This window comes from Mustela nivalis (genome assembly GCF_964662115.1).
Source record: "Mustela nivalis genome assembly, chromosome: 8".
Taxonomy (NCBI): domain Eukaryota; kingdom Metazoa; phylum Chordata; class Mammalia; order Carnivora; family Mustelidae; genus Mustela; species Mustela nivalis.
In genome coordinates this window covers 123,379,752-123,399,759 of record NC_139027.1, presented here as the reverse complement: position 1 = coordinate 123,399,759, position 20,008 = coordinate 123,379,752, and the positions used below count along the sequence as shown (strand labels likewise).

General features: G+C 49.5%; 2 protein-coding genes across 4 annotated transcripts; one reads left to right on the top strand and one right to left on the bottom strand.

Annotated features, from left to right (window-relative positions):
* Positions 1-8,276: 8,276 nt before the first annotated feature.
* BLCAP (BLCAP apoptosis inducing factor) lies at positions 8,277-18,739 on the top strand. The gene is made up of 2 exons (XM_082743075.1): positions 8,277-8,423; positions 16,771-18,739. The coding sequence occupies exon 2, from the start codon at positions 16,947-16,949 to the stop codon at positions 17,208-17,210; it is 264 nt and encodes an 87-aa protein (XP_082599201.1). The 5' UTR covers positions 8,277-8,423; positions 16,771-16,946; the 3' UTR covers positions 17,211-18,739.
* On the bottom strand, positions 12,486-14,987 carry NNAT (neuronatin). Of its 3 annotated transcripts, none has more exons than XM_082743074.1 (3): positions 14,770-14,978; positions 13,747-13,822; positions 12,486-13,508 (listed from the first exon to the last, which is right to left on the bottom strand). In XM_082743074.1, the coding sequence occupies exons 1-3, from the start codon at positions 14,839-14,841 to the stop codon at positions 13,279-13,281; spliced, it is 378 nt and encodes a 125-aa protein (XP_082599200.1). In that variant the 5' UTR covers positions 14,842-14,978; the 3' UTR covers positions 12,486-13,278. The 3 variants fall into 3 exon arrangements, with proteins under 3 accessions (XP_082599200.1, XP_082599198.1, XP_082599199.1); XM_082743072.1 differs by having other exon boundaries at positions 13,742-13,822; positions 14,770-14,964; XM_082743073.1 differs by lacking the exon at positions 13,747-13,822 and having other exon boundaries at positions 14,770-14,987.
* Positions 18,740-20,008: the final 1,269 nt, after the last annotated feature.

Genomic DNA, 20,008 nt, shown 5'->3' with positions numbered 1-20,008 from the left:
ACTTTTGTCCATGGACAGCTGGGAGTTATTGTTGCTGAAGGGGGTACATGTGGATGACCTCCCATGCCACCACCTTACTGCTGTCCCTCCTCCACCAGCTTTATTAAGCTGGCATTTCTCAAGCATTTACTATGTGCCAGCTTGATGCTCAATATTTTTCATGCATCTTCTGCCACGCCAAGAGGTCAGATGTATCAGCCCCCTTTTACAGATGAGGACACTGAGGCATAGGGTGAAAAAATGCTTTGCCTTGCTTTCTGATCACATAACTTCTTTTGAAAAGGAAGTTTTTAAACGGAAGTTCGTATTTATTTGAGAGAGAAAGAGCATGCGCAAGGGGGCGAGAGCATGGAGAAGGGGATGGGCCAAGGGAGAGGGAGAAGCAGACTCCCCATCCTGGATTCTTACCTTATTCATTGAGAAATAATGCATTGTTGTCATTATATGTGCTGATATTTTATTGTCACAGAGGCAGGATGTGACCTTAGGTCTGTCTGATCCAGAGCCTACGTCCCTAACCACTCTTCTCTGCTCCATGCTGCTTGCTAGCTGTTACCTTGAGCAAATTGCTTCAACTCTCTAAAACACATCTTTACTACTGGAAGGATCTAAGTGACATGTTGATGCATGACCAAGATTCTAAAGGAAAAGTCTCCACCGTTCCCCCTCAGCTGAGTCCTAGGACAACCACCATTTACTGCCATTTGGCGCCATTCTGCTTAATCAATCAAGTTCAAGTTGCACCAACCTTTTGTCTGGTCCTCAGCTAGGGGCTTGGTACACAGAGGAGTGAGACCCAGTCCCTGCCAGACTGAGTCCCAGAGAAAAATAACATATAGCTTGAACGAGAAATAAACTTTTGGGGTCATCAGCCGCGGAGGCTTTGGACTGGTTTCTCCCTGTAGCATGTCCTGCTTACAACCCTCATCCTTTGTTCTGGAAGTACAACAGGAGCCAAGGCAGACTTAGTCCCTGCTGTCATGGAGCTCAGTAGACTTGGGAAGACAGATGCTGACCAAATGAGTAATTCTTTAGTCGCAATCCCATTAAGGGTTACAAAAGAGAAGCACTTGGTCCTGGGACAGCAGTTGGATACCCGACTTCATCTGGAAAACTAGGGAGAGCTCCTGAGGAAGCAACAGTAAAACTAAGACCTTAAGAAGGAGTCTGAATGGGCCTGGTGAACAAAGGCAAGATGATCCAGCAGAAGGAACAGCATGTGCAAAGGCCCTGGGGAAAGGGCGGTTGGGGGGGGTGTCTCCTGGTTTTCTGCATTTTCCAAGCTTGTTTCTTCAAATGCCTCTCAGTTCTCTTGAGCCCAGAGATCCTACTGATACATTTCCTTTTTATTTTAATTCACTGAAATTCTATTGCTCTCCACCAAAGGAATATATACTTTGTACTTTAGGCAGGAGTTTGGGGCTACAGTCTACACTGTGCTTGGTCATGCCAACCCAAGGCTCTGAAGACCAACTCCCACCTCAATGGACTCACTGGCCAGAAATGAGTCCTGTGCTAAAATATATGTGGGCCCATCTGGTTTCTCCGAGGAAGTTAAGAGTATCCTTTTGTGCAACTAAGGAGTGAACAGCAATCTGATTTCCATGTTTTGTTTTGTTGTTGAGTCTTCAGAACAAGGCACTGACACTAATCTACACAATGCCAGGATAGTAGAGCCCAGCAGTTTTCCAGTAACACTCAGGTATTCATTACTCCTCCCATCCCCATGCCAGGAGTAATCTCCTGAGCCAAAAAGAAGGAATAAAGAATCTCTACCCTCTGAAGTAGATTTGAACCCAAGGTAGTCTCCCCAAATCTTCTCTCCCTCAGTCTTACTCATTTCAGTAAATGAATCTATGTTTAAAACTGAAATCCCAGGGGCGCCTGAGTGGCTCAGTGGGTTAAGCCGCTGCCTTCGGCTCAGGTCATGATCTCAGGGTCCTGGGATGGAGTCCTGCATCGGGCTCTCTGCTCAGCAGGGAGCCTGCTTCCCTCTCTCTCTCTCTCTGGCTGCCTCTCTGTCTACTTGTGATTTCTCTCTGTCAAATTAATAAATAAAATCTTAAAAAAAAAACTGAAATCCCAGGAATCATCCTCAGTTCTTTTCCTTAGCCCTTCACATTTAAATAATCAACAGGTGCTGAGAGCCTGTCTCCAAAATACATCACAAAGTAGCCCTCCTCCCTACAACACCACTGTCTCCACCCTGGGCAAGTCACTACCACCCAGACACTTACCCTTGTCCCCCACTGTTTCCCCTCTTCCCCTACTTGTTCTACAGTCCATTTACTTTAGCAGCTAGAGTGAGTGATCTTTTAAAGATGCAAATCTTCTGCTTGAAGCCGCCAAGGGCTCTCACATTGTTTTAGGATAATTTGAGCTCCTCTCCTTGGCCTTTAAGACCTTGTGTGATATGACCATGACCCAGGTCACTCCCCTCTCACTCTCAGAGATCCAGCCATATTGACCTGTTTCTGGTCTGTTGAATAGCCTTGACCTCTCACCTCCAGGCTGTCTCAGATTCTATTCTCTTTATCTCTAATCCAGTCACCCTTATTCATGATCCAGAAAACTCCATCTTTATCCTCAGGGCTCAAGTTAAATGTTCTCACCTCAGGAAGACCTCCTCGGCTACTCCAAGACTAATGTAGCCAGCCCCTTGTTTATGCTTCTCCTCAGTCATACAGTGGCATGCTTATAATCTGTATTCAATGTCTGGCTCCTTTGTCATTGGACTGTGAGCTCATCAAAATCAGGGACTCTCTTCCTCACCATGGTATCCCTAGAGCCTAGAGAGAAGCCTGGCTCATACTAGGTACTCAGTAAGTGTTTGCTGTAGGGAGGAATGAATGAATGAATGAATGGCAGGTGGGATTTTGTAATCCTTCACAGCTAGTCTGTGGCAGGATCCCATGATCTTCTGGAATGAAATTGGTCTCTTGAGAAAGTAAAGCTCTTTAGTTCTTAAATTCTCCCAGGGATACTAGGGAGACATTTTATAGCTTACCCAAGCACCAGAGATTAAGCCTCATTTATTCTGCCAAAAATAGTTATGGATTATAGTTATATTATATAGAGGTAGGAATATGAATTTTTCATGTTTTCTCAGTATTCATCCACGAGCCTGACACAGAGGGGTTAAAAATACAGCCTTCGTGTCCCTGTGGCCTCTGTCACCTGTAACTGTGTAGCCTTAGGCAAATGATTTCATCTCCCTGAATCTTCTTTTCCTTATCTTTAAAATAAAGATAACACAATGTTCTTTATAAAAATTACACTGAATATTAACCAAGTTCGTATAAAACTCATTTTCTGGCACATTATACCTTTATTGTTCCTGTCATCAATGGGTTAATAGCAAGAACATTGGGCATTTACCCATAATTACCACTAGATGTCACCACAGACCTGGCTAAAATAGCAACATCAGTTTCCCAAGTGTAGAAGCCCTAAGTCTGGAGCAAAAAGAACTTGGAGTTGGAGAAACTGAGGACAAAACCAGCAGGATCGCTTAAAGTCATGAAAGCCGGTCCAGAATTTGAATCCACTGGTCCTGCCCCCTTAAGGATGGCAAACTTCCCAGCAAGCTTCTCACAGCTCATCCCGCCCCTGAGACAGCCAGTGTTATCCACTTGAATAGGAAACCATAGGTTTTAATTATGTGACAGGCAGCGTTCTAAGTGTTTTACAACATGAACTCATTGAATTGGCAGAAACAACCGTAAGGGGTAGATTCTGATGTTTTCCTCATTTTATGGGTGGGAAGTGTGAGGCACAGGGAGGGTAAGTAAGTTGCTCAAGGACACACAGCTAGAAAATGCAGCAGGATTAAAACCCTGGCATTCTGCTGCAGTCTGGGCCATCCCAGAGCTTACTTCTTTGGTCAACTTGGAGATAATGTCTTATTATATTTTTAATCTTTTGATACCACATAGCTTCTTTGATGATTTAACAAATCACTGTTGTTCCATTACAGGTTACCTTTCCTGAACTGAAGTCTTGATAAAGAAATAACATTGATTTTGGGAAAAAGTAATTGTTAAATGGAGTGATGATGTAGGAAAATAGTTACTGTGGTTTCACAAAACATTGCTCTATAAAACGTAACTTTTGCTGATTCTTTATCATTTAACCCCCAAGTTTGCCATCCAGTACCAACAGAATTCCATGGACCTGGCTCCCAGGTCAGTTAGAGGCTTGGAGGATGAATGAGAAAGGAAGGAGCTTGGAGATGTCTTTCATCCATTTACTCAGTCCTTCACCCGCTCATTCAGTCCACAGTGCCTGCCTTCTCCTGTCAGGCTCTGTACTAGGATCTGAAGCTAAGAAATGACCCCACGCCCCATTCACCCTTCCCTCAAAGAGCTCAGAATCTAGTGAGAGTTGACAGACAGGAAGTACACACACAATGGCACTGCTTTATTGCCCACCTCCCTAGACTCTACAGATGGTATTTATCTATTCCCTCCTCTATCCTCCATTCCTAACATGGTGCCCAGCACATGTTAGGTACTCGATAAATGTTTGCTGAATGAATATAGTCTTCATCGAGAAGGCAGCATTTGAACTGGGACTTCGACAATTAGAGAGCTCTTGAAAGATGAAAACAGAGGAGAGGGTACACTCTCTCCAACAGGAAGAAGGACAGGGTCATTTTTAGGAAGGTCATCTTGGCTTCTGTGTGGAGGACGATGGTTTTGGGTGAGATGAGGGGCAGGTAGACAAGTGAGAGGCTGGTTCAGGGTCCAGGGGTGAGTGGTTGGTGGTCTGGACCAAGGCTTTGGAGGCAGAGACAGAAGAGCCCTGATGGAGGACCCAGAAAGGATGGAAAAGGCTTGGGGAGTGTGAAGCAGGACAGAGCAGGGGTCATGGGTGACTTCAGGTGTCTGGTGTAGTAGGGCCAGTTGGAGAGGTGTTGGTAGGAAGTTGAGGTCTGCTGAGAAAATTTTAGGGCAGAAAGACCTTCCAGGTTCCTCAAGTCAGAGCCCCGTTTTGGTGTCATTTCTACCACCTGCAACTGAGCTTGGAGGGTAGAGCAGCCTTGTGGGTACAGAGGAAGCAAGACAGCTGGGCAGGGGCAAGCCACATGTGAGAAGTCCTGCCTCATCTTCTCCAGTTTTCTGGAGTCCCAAGGGGAAGTGGGTTGGCCACAGAGGCCTTGTCAATGCCCAGACCTAGCATGAAGGTTACTGGAAAGCAGAGTCTCTCTAAAAAGTACCTTCTGATTCTTCTGTGATTCTGCTCAATCACATAGTATGCATTGGCAGGACACCTTTCACTATTACAGTTTGATTTTCTTGAGGTATAACATACATAAGGTACAGAAAGTCCCCTCATCTTAAGGTATAGCTTGATGAATTTGTGCCAATGTAATCACCAAGCAGATTAAGATATAGACCTCTTCCCGTCTCCCAGAAAATTCCCTCTCACTCCTTTCCCATCTCTAGTGCCCTCCAACCAATCCAGGTAACTACTATTCTGATTTCTATCACCACAGATCAGTGTTGCCTACCCTTGAACTTTATTTATGAATGGAATCATACAACATGTACTAATTTTTTTCTGGATTCTTTTAGTCCACATACTGTATGTGACATTAATTCATTTATCAGGTGTGTCAGTATATTGTACTTTTGTATCTATAACAGAGTATTCTGTTGAATGAACGTGCCATAATTTATCAGTTCTCCTGGGTTGTTTTTTTTTTTTTAAGATTTTTATTTATTTATTTACTTGAGAGAGAGGGAAAGCACAGAGGGAGAGGGGGAACCAAACCCTCTGAGCAGGGAGCCCAATGCAGGGCTTGATCCCAGGACCTCGGGATCATGACTTGAGCCAAAGGCAGAAACTTAACTGACTGAGCCTCTCAGGCACCCCTATCAGTTCTCCTGTTAATGGACACTGAGCTATTTCCAGTTTAAGCAATAAACAAATCTACTACGAAAATTCTTGCAAAAACCTTTCTTGTAGACATAGGCACTCATTTCTCTTGGAATGAATACCTAGGAGTTAAAATTCTAGTTCACAGCTTAGGTGTATGTTCAGATTTAGTAGAAACTGCAGGTTTTCAGAAATGGCTGTACCAAGCTACAGGTAAGAATTTCAATTGCTTCATGCCCTTGCCTCCACTACAAGACTCTTCTTTTCTTCCAGTGTTAGATATTGGGTGTGTCTGGCATGGATACATTGATCCCCCAGCCCACAAGCAGCATGACAGAGGCCACATCCAGCCTGTTTCTTAGCTGGGGGAGGAACAGGCATCTTGACATGACGGTGACTCTAGGAACTGAAATGGCCATCTTATGACCATGAGCATGAAACCATCATAAGGACAGCAGAGCAGAGACGAAATCAACCTGGGAGATAGAATGTCTTTGATGACACTGCCAAGCAACTCAATTAATCTGCCATTGGGTGGCAGCCTACTTATTTTTTAAGCCAGTTGATTTTGGGTTTTTTGGGGTTCTGTGGACTTACAACATAAAGGATACAGTCCGTAAGCCCCCCTTGTAACCCAACCAAATGGTACCACTTCTGTCCTCTACAGCAGTCAGCCCCACTAAGCACTTTCTCCTTCTTGAAACCTCTCTGGGATCCCATGCACACCTGGTCCTCCTCCTATCCCTCTGTTCAGTTTCTCAGCCTCCTTTCTTGGCTCCTCCTCCTCGTCTGTGTTTTTTAAAAATGTACCTCCCCTCCCTTGGAATCTCATCCAGCACCATGATTTCATCCATCACCTGTGTGCCAATGCTACCCAGATATGAATCCCCGGCCCAGACCTCTCTTCTGAGCTTGTCTCATACAGAAATGCCTATTGAACCTCTCCACCTAGACTTTGCCCAAGCATTTCAAAAACTTGCCTTCTCAAGGCCAAACTCTGTATCTTCCCCCTCAACTGATCCCTCTTCAAGCTTCACCACTATAGTGAAGGGCTCTTGACTCCTTCATACTCAAGACAAAAACCTAGATGTTCTTGCCATTACCTTAGCACGCATCCACTCTTTCATCCTTTATTTCTCCACTTTTCCAAACCATCACCCTGAGTCATCATCACTTTGTAGCTAGAAAGTTCCAAAAACCTTCTAACTGGTCCCCCCTACATCTGCTCCCAAGTGTGCTCCAAGCCATGCAACCAGGGTAGCCTTTTGGAAAACAAATTTGTTATCATTCCTCTAAAAAAAAAAATGGCTTATTACTCTCAAGATAAAATCCAAATTCATTTGGTAGTTCTACCTGCACTACTCCTTTCTCGGCACTTACCCCCACCCTGCTCCTTCCAACCTCATCTGGGACAAGTGGTTCTTTTGCCTATAGTATTTCTCCTTTCGCTCTAGCCCTGCACAACTCCTAACTGTCCTTAGTTTCTCAGTCTAAATGCCAGCTTCTCAGGGCGTATCCACCCTCACATCCCTTACCCCGTTAGGACCCCATTCATTTTTCAGAATCCTCCTTACGTTCCCCCACGACACTTCCCACGCCGCATAATTGTATGTTGATTTGATTTGATTAATATTATTAACACAGTCATTGTTTGCTGACTGTCGTCTCCCCCGCCCCCCGCCCGCTCCTACACTTGCCCACACTGCGCTGGCAGAGCCTTGAGGTTAGAGCAGTGTCTACGGCTCTCCACTCCACCTTCCACTCAACCCTCTTGCCTCTGGCACTGCACTTACAGATAGTAAGCGCTCAAGGAATGAGCTTAATTAGCTAATAAACGAATCCTGACTCATTCAACCCCCGTAACAACTCTGTGAGGTAAGCATTTCATCGCACCGAGGGAAGCTGAGAGTCGCGGTTGTCAAGATGCCCCAACGTGTATGGGGAAAGGGGAGGAGTCAGGTCCTGACCCAAGTCAGGTCCTAATTTCTGAACCCGATTTTCCCGCTCCTGAACTTTGGCCCCTTGGTGAAAGGGCCAGGGAGAGGGCGGACTTTGAGCCACGAGAAGGTTTGCCCCGGATGACCCGGGTAACCTACGCACGGACGCGGAACCCAGAGCTCACCTACGGAGACTAAGGTACGCCCCCTCGGGCTCTCACTGAGTAAGAATCACAATCTGCTGCATATGCATGAGGGGACCATGAGGCCTTGATTCGGGACTACCCGAGATGCGCCTGACTAAAAGTTCTTCGGACTTGAAGACGTGGGAGCTCCGTCAGTTCCTCACACGTACATAGAAAGTTTTCAAAGGCTCATATGAGGTGAACCTTGGGGGGATATCGGGCGAAGATGATCGCAACTTGGGGTTTATGATCAGGCGTCTTCTGGAGACAGCCCAATGCCAGGAGGGGTCCTTGGACTGCTCCACTCGAAGACGAAGGGGGCGTCTCCCCGGCTTCCTGCGGCGTCGGTGGCGAGCTGAGGTGGAGGCAGGCTGCGGCAGCGAAGGCGACAGTGGCGGCGGCGCCATGGCAGGGCTCGCAGGTACCGTGGCGTCGGCCCCCTGGGGACGGGATGAGAGGCCCTCAGTGCGGCGGCGCCGCCATGTTGTCCCTTTGGGGTCACCTTAAGGCGTCTCCCCGTCCTTTTCTAGGGGTTTCCTTCCGCGCACCCAGGGGGCCACCCCTGTCCGGTGTCACGTGATTGCCCTGTGTGGCCCTAACCTGGGCCTCGGGAGTCCTTTCCCGGGCCGAGGCCGAGTGACCGGACCCCTGGGTCTCGGTCTGGCCTCCAAGGTCAGTGCTCGCCTGTCTATTCCCGGGACGGGACAGGCAGAGTCGGGGAGCGCGGGACTGAGGGGCGCGACTACCGCCTCTTCGTCCCAGGGGCCCATGGCAGGGGGCCCAGCTTCTGAGAGTCCTGTTATTCTGTCCCCGACCCTTCAGTCTTATTTTTTTTAAATCAGAAGGGGCGTGGGTGAGAGGGGCGTAAGGGGGTCTCCAGCCCCAAGGCACCCGCTTTGGTGTCTAAGGTGATGGGGTAATAGGTTGACGCTCGGCTTTGAGTCGCGGGTGCTTCTTACCTATCTCATAACTTTACATCAAGTCTGGACACCATTTCCTTTCCTCCAGTATATATGGGGAGTGGCCCTCAAGGGCAGCTGAAGGAACGGAATGCCTGGCACACCATTGGCCTGAAAGAATGGGGGATGGGGAACAGTTCTTTTTGCTTACCCCTTCCAGACTTTCTGTAAATTCCTTCCAGGCCTCCGTGTCCCTTTTCAACGCTAAGTGTTGGGCAACGCTAAATGTTGGGACAGACTGGGATCTGTCCTAGGGAGCGAATGATCTTTCTGTTCATAGGTTCGGATCGTGTTTTATCCCTTTCAGGGAGCTGGTGTGTTGGGAACAGCTTCTGTTTGCCCTGCCTGACATGGTCCAGCCATCCCCTCAGCCTTCTGGACAGCAACACCAAAGCCAGGACAAAAAAAAAAAAAAAAAAGTTCCAGCTTAAGTGCTAATGCCAAGTGTTAGATCTTGTTTATTTGTTTATTTTAAATCAGAGACTCATTAATGTCAAGCACATCTTTAAAAGATTCAGAGCCCTGGTCAGTTTCCAGTGACCAGATCAATTCCGGATCTGTAATTGGTCTTGTTAGAATTGCTGCCAAAAACGGTTTAACCTTTTATCTGTAATATGTTGTTTCAAAGAGGAATCTGGAAGTCTGGGTTTGGCTGTCTTTTTTGTTGTTCTCTTCTCTTTGAAACATATGCATTCCATTCCAAGCCTGTCACTGTGTGCTATACCAAGGACCATGTGTTGCCTTCCTCTTTGACTTCCTGCTCTGGGAATGCTCAGGAATCTGGACCCTGCTGGGGTTTGGGCCCTGTGGGAGGGAGAGGGGGTGGAGGGGAGGGTGAACAGTATCTTTCCCAGAGAAGATGGTGACATGACTCTGGGGCTTACAGAGGAAGTCAGAGGTCACCAGGGAAAAAGAGACTGTTGGTTAGGCTAATGTTTTGTGTGTTGTGTGCGCGTTTGTGCACGTTTAAATCTCGGGGGGTAAAACTAACTGCAAATTCAGAATCTCACTTTAGGGTGCTGGCTCCTGAGTAGATACAAGTTTGAAAATAGATCCGTAGCAAATGGCTCACCGCAAACCTGCTCCCTCATCCAACGCAAGTGTAATAAGCTGTTGCTGTCCCACAGCTAAAGCTTAAGAAGCTTGTCCCCCACCCCTTCTTCAGTCACAATCCAAATATTCCACAGGTAGAGATAGCGGTGTCACATAGACCCCACAACTCTGAAAGTCATGGTACCTAACCCTACCCGCCCGACCCCCAGCTTACCTGGTTAGGCTGACGCTGACATCCTTCTTGGGGTATTCTTGCCAAGAGTCTTGCCTTTCCAAAGCCATTCCAAAGCCATTCCAATCCCCTCACAAATCATCTGCTGTATCCTTGGTCTTACAGGGACAGAGCATTTTAGGGGTGGTGGAGATAGTTTGGGGGAAAGGGAGGCCTGTGGACTAAGGGCCCTGCAATGAAACTGTAGTCGTTTTTAACTTCTACTCTCTATCAGAATAAAATGCTTTATTGGTACTGCTTCTGGAAAAATTTTTATAAACAAGGTGTGTTTGGACCAGACTTCTAGGTACCACACAGGAACAGAAAGTGGACACATCCCTTCTGCCTTCTCCAGTGGGTTGTTTGCTGCCAGAACATGAGGGTTTGGGGATGAGGGATGAAAGTGGGAGAGTGGACATTGCACACTCAAGCCCACCCACGTGGATACAGGCCACCAGGACAGCGCTTGCCTGGAAGTCTGTCATCTCACCATGCCACTCTGATGGATGGATGGAGAAGCCCCACAAGTGGGCTTTGCCAAGATTATCTGGAAAGACTGAGGCTGCCAGCAGCTTCCAGCCTTTTAAAGGGGGTACAGGAGGCTAAGGGGAGCATGCTCTGTCCAGAACAGCCAGACCCTTCCATGCCTGTCTGTCTGAACCCAGGTACCTTCTAACTGGGCTGAGGTTAGAGCATGTGGGACAGTGGGGCTGTGGGCCTACCCCTTGAAGGCTCTGAGGTGAGGCAGTCTTCACTGAGAACACATTTTGAAATGTCCACGGTTCTGTGGGCTTAGTCTGGAAAAGCACAGCAACTCCCAGTCTAGAGGCCTGCCAACAACTTCAGAAGGGAGGTGTGGGTACTGCCTGCTGATGAGTCAGCCTGGGGCAAGAGGAGATCCACCCCACCTGCAGGCTGCAGTAGAAGCTGGAGTCACCCGGCCTAAGGGAGATGGGAGTCTGATTACACAACCCCACCCCAGTCCCCATGGGTCCTGATTGCCACTTTGAAGGCAGAATGTTGCTAGTATCTTGGAGTTCACCTGGATCTTAGCAGCCTTGGTACAGAGGGGAGCTGATGGTGAGGGGTAGGATGTGACCTGGCCAGTTTCCCTGGGCTAATTGATGACAAAGGCCAGTACCAAAACTGAGGTCTGTACCCTCTACTCCCATAATTCTCTGATGCTGTACTAAAGTTACAGGTGCCTCTAGAGGTGCTGGCAGTGGGGTTTAGAAAGGGGTTGCTTAGAGGAGGGGAGATATTATCAGGCTCAAGGGGCGAGGTGCTTAGTGCTCCAGAAGTGTTTGTGACAACTGTGACTAAGGGATTTGAGGAAGTGGCAGAGAGGGAGATTTACCGCTCCAAATCCTCCCTTGGTGTTGACCCAGGAACAGGTGTGTAGTGACAGGGACACATTAAGCCAGAGACAAGGCTGAACAGGCGGCAGGGCCATTTGGTGAGGCAGTCAGCTGACCATGTGAAAGGAGTCCTGACTCACTCAAGAGTGAAAGAGGAGAGAAAGAAGCCAGGATCCAAACAGCCAGGCCACCCGCTCATCTACCCTGACATGGCAGGAGAGAGCCCAGGGCCAGGGACCTGGTAAGTCCCTAAGAATATGAAAGCTAATGCCAGAAGTGGAGAACCCACTAATGGGGAGAGCTAGAGAGTTTCCTGGGTGTTAGGAGAGTAGCACAGCAGAGTAGAATGTCCTTATAGTGGTCCCTGTAGGGGTTATAGGGCCTGGAGGGATAAGGTGGGCCAAGGAGGCACCATACCACACCTCTTATCTCATACTCATTGTCCAAGCCAGTGCCCACTGTGCCCAGTGTTCACTTCCTTCAGGTTCCTGAATGGAGATAATACTTTATGTTCTGAAGTCCTGATCACCCCCTTGGTCTCTAGTACCCCATCTTGAAGGCTAGTCCCACCTTTCTTGCCTCCCATCTTCCCCAGTAGTTATCTGCCAAGGCCCATTATTCCAGGACAAGTGAAGGCATCCACCCCTCTGGGGAAGGTAAGTGGTCCTTTATTCTGAGACCACAATTAAGGATGTAGACCTTTCTCTTAGGGGTGGGGGAAGTGTTCCTTTATCTCAGAACAGTGTTAAGTGAAGATGGAACTGGGTTTGCTTATTCTGCCTTTGTTGCCTCCCCCACCCTCCCTCTCTCAAGTAGTGTGCCCCCCCCCCCCGCAGTGGTACATCAGTTCAGTCTTAAGGAGTATGTGTTGAAGCCGTAAAAGAAGTCACAAGAGAGACAACTTTTTGGTGCACCTCCACCACCCCGCAGGGTCCTGGGACACTGTGCGAGATGGGGGAGGTACTGGTTTTTTATTTTTTTGTAGAGGTGGTCCCTGTCCTCCAGGAGCTTACAATCTAGCTGGGGAGACACAACTAATGCACACTTACACAGTCAGTACAGTTAGCGATTACCACAATATTGACCACAACTGCGTGAGACCAGGGAAAGCAAGATCAGTGAGGGGCTGGGAGCTCAGAGAAGGTGTTTTAGTAAAGATGGAATTCATTTACTGGTTGAATAGGTCCAAATTGAGTGACACATTTCTTTTGGGGTGGGTTTAGGAGGCAGGGAGTGGGGGAAGGGAATTGAGGGAGCAAAGGCAGCAAGGCTGGAATGCACGTGTTGTAGGCAAGGGACATTGAGAGGGCCCCCCTCCATTTCTTAATCCTCCTCCCTCCCTCTCGCCCTCAAGTCCCGCCACACAGGCATGCAGCTGGTGCCTTGTCTGCTGCATGGAGATTCAGGGCTTTGGCTGGTGATGCTGGAATGTCCATTCTGCTGGCTGGTGTGGTTGTCTGGATCTCTGTGGTGGGCCTGTTAGCATGGCCATGGCTGCGGGGCTGGGATGGCGCTGTCCCGACTTGGTCCAGATCAGAATGCATTGCCTGTGCCCAGATCTTGGGGGTAAGCTCCCCCCCCACCCCCCCTCCTCCCTCTACCCCACCCAGCAGTCAGAGGGGTGCAAAGGGGCTTGGAAGGGATCTGGTATTGTCGTCATTGTCGGTGCTGCTTCTCCAGGAGCCTACCGGCCCCTCACTGACCTTGGCAAATGCTCCTCTGGCGAGAGAGCACAGGGGACCCCCCATTCCTGCGCGGCACTGGCTCCCATGCTGGCCAAGAAGCACAGGAGCACCTGGTGACAAGGCCGCCCAGGGCTGGGGGCTGGGACCTCAGTTGGGGGCTCGCTGCCGGCGCTCTCCCAGCACCTGCCGCCCGGTCCTCGATACCGTGTATGCCAGCTTCTGCAGGGAGTACCTGAACACCTGCAGCAAGAGACCCGGGATCTGCCCTTAGAGGCAGGCACCCGCAGCCCGTCTGCAGCGCTGCCGTGCCCGCCCCCGCCCCACCCCCTGCCCCGCCCGCCCGCCCGCCCGCCGGTTGGACTTAGAGGCAGGCGCGGGCGCAGCTTGTCCACGAGTCAGGGCAGCTGGAGCTTTTCCAACTGTGCTGAAGGCTGCATGGCAGCAAGCTGATTGGACCCACAACTTAGGTATACCTCACTTCTCGCAATGGGCTGTGTCCCTGGAGGATTTCGAAAAGCGAATCCTACCCAGTAAATGCAGCATTCCAGGAACACCTTAAAGGAAATATGCGATTCCTTTGGCAAAGTATTCCCTTAGTAGGGAATTCTTCCTGCAAGGGGTGCTTTTAGGGTAAATGATTTTATGGGCAAAGTGCTTTCTTCTGATTTATTTTTACAAAGCACTTTGCCTCTATTTGATTTTTTATTTTAATAAAGCGAATTGTCCTTTTGGAAGCGCTTTTTTTCTCTCCCATTTTTCCCGCAAAGAACCTTTTCTAATTGTTTGCTTCAAAGCGCTTTTTATCTGATTCATGTTTTTTCTGTTAGCTCCTTTGTCTGATTTTTTTTTCTGCAGTGCGCTTTTTATCTAATGCATTTATTTCTGTCAAGTGCTTTTGCCTGATTTATTTTTCCTGCAATGCGCATTTTCTCTAATTCATTTTTTCCCGCGAATTACTTTTCTCCAATTCGTTGTGGGTTTTTGTGAAGAGCTTTTTTTTTTTTTTTTTTTTTTTGGCCTGAAAAGTGCCTTTTTCTAACTTATTTTTGGTTCCACCTTCGCAAGCGCTATATATGTATATATTTTAAGAAATTTCCCCGCAATGCGCAATTTTTTAAGGCGGAAAATTTTGCTATGCGAGCGTAAAGTCTCTTCGCAAAACACAAGTGCCCCGCCTCCCTCCTGGGGTCGAGTCTGGGTATAGCGGGTTTTTCTTACCGCTTTGGTCGCTAAGAGCCTCGGCGATCGTCAGCGGCTGGCGCCCGCCGCGCCCCAACTCTTTGTTCCCAGCCGGGCGCGGGCGCACTGGGAAGGGTCTGCGCGAGGAGGAGGGCGCAGGGAACGCGCGGGGGCACGCGGTGCCAACCGCGGCACTCTGGCAAGCAGGGTTCGCGGCAATAAGGATAGGATGGGTCCGGGAGGCGGCAATTGCGACGTGGGCCTGCCGGTTAAGGGGCGCCCATCGGGACCCCTTTCCCACCCGGTACCTGGGCACACTTACCTGCAGCAGCACGCGGAAAATGTACCAGCCAATGATGAGCAGCTCAGCCGAGGCTGCCGCCACTGCCGCCATGGTTCCGAGAATGGTGGGTGAGTGGTCGAGAGCAAGCGCGGTTCGCCAAGGTCCACCGATTTCTTGGAGTTCGCTGTTGGGCGCACTGCCGCAGCCGCGGTGGCCGCGCCTTAAGTATCCGCCCGCCACCCAAGTGCGCATGCGCGTCTGGGGTGGGTTCCATTGAGGAGGGGTGGCCGGGGGCGCTTCTCATTCGCCAGGAGAGGAAAAAATAATTCATTTGCTCTTTCCACACCGACCCCCGCCTCCTGAGTTCCATCTTAGCCCCTTTCCAGAAGATTCCGCTGTGCCCGCTTTTAGATTTTAGTGTAAAATGGAGAGGAACTGCAACTCTTGAGTAGCGCAAAGGGCTGGAGTAGGGGATGCACGCCTTTTGGCACAGAACTCCTTCTCTGAGCGGTGGCCTGCAATTTCTATCTCAGTGTCCGTGACACACCAGTACCCCACCTTGGGCACGGGTGGAAAACTAGGAAGACTTCATCTGCCCCACAGAGCGGGGGGAAAAAATAAGAGGTGCCCCTTCCCGGAGCCTTGGCTTCAGAGGTCCGTGGTTGGTACTCATTCTGGTATTTGATGTGCTCTAAGCCCGTGTCCTCTGCTTCCCGAGAGTCCCTGAACACGGAACTTTCTCTCATTCTTTGCGTCCAGCTTCTTAGAGTTACAACCTCGGTGACTATTGAAAGAAATAGAGCCAGAGCACTGAGCTCTAGGCGCACAAGCAGTAGTCCCTGGGTCTACCCTGTGGGAGGGATGCGGGAGGGATCGGTGCCTTTGTGTGCGCGGAAGGAAGGGGTGGGATGAGCTTTTCAAAAAGTGGTCGGAAAATGCTCCGGGATCATTTCTGCCAGACAGGTCTTTTCAATCTCTCTCGTATGCTCCCCCCCCCCCCCCCCCCAGGCCCTGGTAGGACTTCACACAGCCAGTGAGGTTCTTTGTACCCGTTGTGCTGGGCAGCTGGAGGTCGGAATGGGGTTTTGCTACCGTCACGAGGGTTGTGGCCACCGCAGGTCCATTTCCAGGCACAGCGGGGAAGACCCAGACACAGGTTGCGAGCTCAGCCTCAACGCCCTGGGGGCCGGCCACTGGAGAGCGCCTCTCCAGCAAGCTATCTAGCACAGGGGCCAAATGGCATTTGCCCCTCTGTGGATAGAAAATTAATTCTGATTAAAAGCTCACAGAGGTCAGGTTCTATACAGTGCCAGCAGCAGATGGAAAGTGTAAGTGATCCAAGCAAAGTCAGTTTGGATGAGGTAGCATGGTGATTTTTCCTACATTGACTTTCTAAGAAGTTGGCTGGTTTTGGCAAAATGATGCCAGGCTGCCATCTTAAAACAAAATATTTGGTAGTACTGCACCCCCACCCCCAAGCCCGCCCAGCGGCCTCACAGGGCATGCAAGGATCCATTACCAGCGAGCTCCGGCTGGCAGTGAGGTGCTTTAACTCTCTACCGAGCACCTGCTGTGACAGACTAGATACAGAACCGAACCTTGTTCTTATTTTGTGGGGGCACAGCATGGAGCCCGTGGCCATCCGGTGGCAACCACAGGGCGGTATTGTGAGGTCTGGGGCCCTTGAGGACGGGCTGCAGCCCCAGGAGGCGATACATGATCTCTGCTGGGCAGGGCCCAGGCAAAGCCAGTCCACTGTGCCGGACCTGCCCGAAGAGCCCTCTGGCCCACCTCCCCGACAGGCCCCGGGGAGATACTCGAGGAGCTTCCTGAGATGGTGATGTGGAGCGGAATAGACTTCCATGGGTGGGCAGGGAGGAAAGGGCATTCACATTTGCTGTTGTTAACCATGATCCATTTTCCCAAATAAGTCTACATTCTGTTCCTGTTTTTTTTTTTTTTTTTTTTTTTTTTTGGTGTCTGTCTGTCTGTCTGTCTGTTTTTTGTCTGTTTGTCTGTTGTGTTGACTTTTCTCTTCAGGATCCCTGCTGCCTTGGTGATCCCGGGCTGACAGCCAGAGAGCACAGCGGCTCAGCTCCTGGAGAGTGAGGGTTGAAGAAAGCGGAGGGCAGCTGCCTGCGCCCGCTGGCTCCCATTAGGTCGGTTCCTGCAGCGGTGCCCGGTGGCCTTGGCGAAGGCCCTGCCCAGCAGAGATCATGTATTGCCTCCAGTGGCTGCTGCCCGTCCTCCTCATCCCCAAGCCCCTCAACCCCGCCCTGTGGTTCAGCCACTCCATGTTCATGGGCTTCTACCTGCTCAGCTTCCTCCTGGAGCGGAAGCCTTGCACAATCTGTGCCTTGGTTTTCCTGGCAGCCCTTTTCCTCATCTGCTATAGCTGCTGGGGAAACTGTTTCCTGTACCACTGTTCTGATTCCCCGCTTCCAGAATCGGCGCACGACCCCGGCGTTGTGGGCACCTAACAGCCTGCCCAGTTAGCTTTCCAAGGAAGCAGAAGATGGGAGGGGAGGCATTGACATAGGTCATAAAGCATTGGAGTTTCAAATCCCGCAGCCCCGCGGGTGCCACATTCCTGACGGCGCCTTTCTTGGCCTGTGATGTTTTATCCTTATAATGTGAATAATGGCACTGACCGGTGCTTTTATTGTAGAGTCCTGTAGTTGTGGGTGGTCTTGTGATTGTGTGTGTTCTGTCCCCATCTCGGTTCCCCCCGTACCCCCCAGGCTGGCAGGATGGTCACCCCCATCGCCTCATTCCTGCGAGGAGTCTGTGCCCATCCTGGTCCACCGTCCCAGCATGACCTGGGCAGATAAAATGCCAGTCTTGTCACCTCTGTGACCCCCTCCTTTTCAGGGTCTCTTCCTTTCCCAGAATGTTACCATCCCCTCAGTCCCTGTCCTGGTTTCCCTTTAGTTCTCTTCTACCCCTTTCCTTTTTGGGGGAGTACCTGTCTAAGACAGGGCTCATTTTTGCACTTATCTCGAATTTAAAGAGATTGCTGACGCCCGAGAGCCTCGCTTTTTCATCCTTCTTTCCCCGGTCAGCAGCCCAGACAAAAACGTGTCTTGACTGTTTGTTGTTCACAAATCTCCAGTATTTTCTCCACTCATTTTTAAGAAAGAAGTAACAGAGACCTGTTGCTCTTTCACTTGGGTGTCTGGGCTCATGCTTACCAGCCCAGCCTCACTTTCTTTGCCCTTCCTCCTGCCTTTCTCAATTGTCCCAAGGAGGGGGGCCTCACCGTGTCTCCCGTGCATGCTCTGCAGGATTGAGGTGTGGCGTGTCCCTGTAGATCTAGCAGTCCCCAGCCGAGTGAATGGGAGAGTACTTGTGTGTTTCATAACAGCCATGATCCCTGTAATAGGTGTTTGGATATTTTTTGGCGTGCCGTGAGTGTGTGTGTACGTGCGTGTGTGCGCGTGTGTATACAAATACATGTGTATATTCCTTTTAAAGAAGCTTTATCGAGCGTGTTCTGACTTGGAGGTTTAGCAGTAGCTAGCTATAGTAGGTGCCGCTACAGTTTTTATTTAGCATGGGGACTGCAGGGTGACCAGCACACTGGACTCCGAGATGGTTCAGACAAGACAGAGGGGAGCGGTGGCCATCGTCCTTGTGCCAGGAGCTCCTTCAGTCCTGCGCATAGAGACTGTACCTTATGAAGAATACACAGGAAGACTTTGTGACTGTCACTTGCTTTTTGCTTTTTCTGCGCTTCTGTAACAAGTGTTGGCAAACGAGACTTTCTCCTGGCCCCTGCCCACTGGGGACCAGCATGGTTGTCCGTACAGTCTCAATCATCCATCTTTCTCTTGCCTGAGCGGGAAGGGCAGTGGGCCAGGCAGAGGACAGAACTGGAGGCAGTCCATCTAGGGAATGGGACTGTGAGGCCACACTTGGGGAACATGTGGACTGCTATTCCGGAGCTTTTATTTTTGGTGTGTTCGTTGCACAGCTGTTTGAAATGTTTAATAAAGCTTTATAAACTTTACTTTGTGGTTTCATGTGGCTGTAGTCCATTTGGGTCGTGGTGTTGGATTTCTGCGTTGGTGGGGGGCAGGGGGTACCTTGGAGGGACTGAGTCTTTGGCGCCAGATACCTTAGCCCGAAAATTTGATCTGCTCTCTAGAGAGCAGATGGTAGGGTTGGGGGAAGGGAGGAGGGGGCAGGCCAGGCGGTGAACAGGAGGGAGTCTGAAAGTTTTTAGAGATGAGACATTCGTGTTTCTCAGCTCCCATGGCCTCTCGCCTGAAACTGTTTCCCTCCATAGGAGATTTGAGTAACCGATCCCTTGACAAACAACTTAGGACAGCTGGAGCTCTAATCATCAAGGATTTTTATGGTGCTGCTTTTGAAGTAAAAATAAAGTGAAACTCCTATGGCATTTCAAGTGGAAAAATAAATAAGGCTGGCCTCCAACCAGGGGGCTTAAGGTGATGGCTAGAAGTGCAAGAGTGTGGCAGGTCCCTGTCGTTGATGGGCACATGCTCCTGTGGCTGTGACCTTTGAGACAAAGCGGGTGGCTTGCCAGGGACCTGGGCTGGGTGTCCACCTCTCAGTCTCTTTTCCTTCTAGAAAACCTAACTGGAGCACTGCTGTCCAAAGCACAGTGCTGTGTAAGGGTTTCTGGAGGTAACTGTTGCAAAAGGGCTTTGGTAATTTCAGAGGAGGTCACATGTCTTTTCTAGACTTTTAATTTATTGCTGTAAAGTTTTGTGTTATTTTCTCTTGCCCTTTTTAAATCTCAACATTGTCAGTTTGTCCCTTTTTTCATTCCTAGCTTTGCTTGTCCACGCTTTCTCTTTTCTTGACCAAAACTTGTCAAAGATTTATCCATTTTAAAGGTACTTTCAAAGAACTGAACTTGTATTGATTATATCTGCTGAGTATTTTCTGCCTGATCCTTTTGTGCCTTTACCTCTGAATTCTTCTTTTCTGGGTTTCTGGGTTTATTTCATGGTTCAGCAAAGTCTTGACAAGAAGAAGAATCCTGCATGTGGGAAGGAGGATTTATTCAGCAAACATAGCCCCTGTATGAGGCTTGCTGGGGATTTCAGGGGCAAGACCCAGGCCTGACCCACCAGGAGCGCATGATTCTAGCCTAGTGGGGAAGACTTAAGAAAATAGACAATTGCAAATTCCAAAAACAAAACAAGCAAACAAAAAAGGCTTTTGTGGCCCCACTCTCCCGTGGAGGCACCTGGATGATAAATGAAGCCAAGATTGTTGTTTATTTTGCTCTCCCTCAGAAAGCAGCTTT

Coding starts and splice junctions, on each gene's coding strand:
- NNAT (XM_082743074.1), bottom strand. CDS start 14,841: ATGGCGGCAGTGGCGGCAGCCTCGGCTGAGCTGCTCATCATTGGCTGG. Junction 13,823..14,769: donor TTTTCCGCGTGCTGCTGCAG/GTAAGTGTGCCC, acceptor ATTTCCTTTAAG/GTGTTCCTGGAATGCTGCAT. Junction 13,509..13,746: donor GACACAGCCCATTGCGAGAA/GTGAGGTATACC, acceptor CTCTTGCTGCAG/GTGTTCAGGTACTCCCTGCA.
- BLCAP (XM_082743075.1), top strand. CDS start 16,947: ATGTATTGCCTCCAGTGGCTGCTGCCCGTCCTCCTCATCCCCAAGCCC.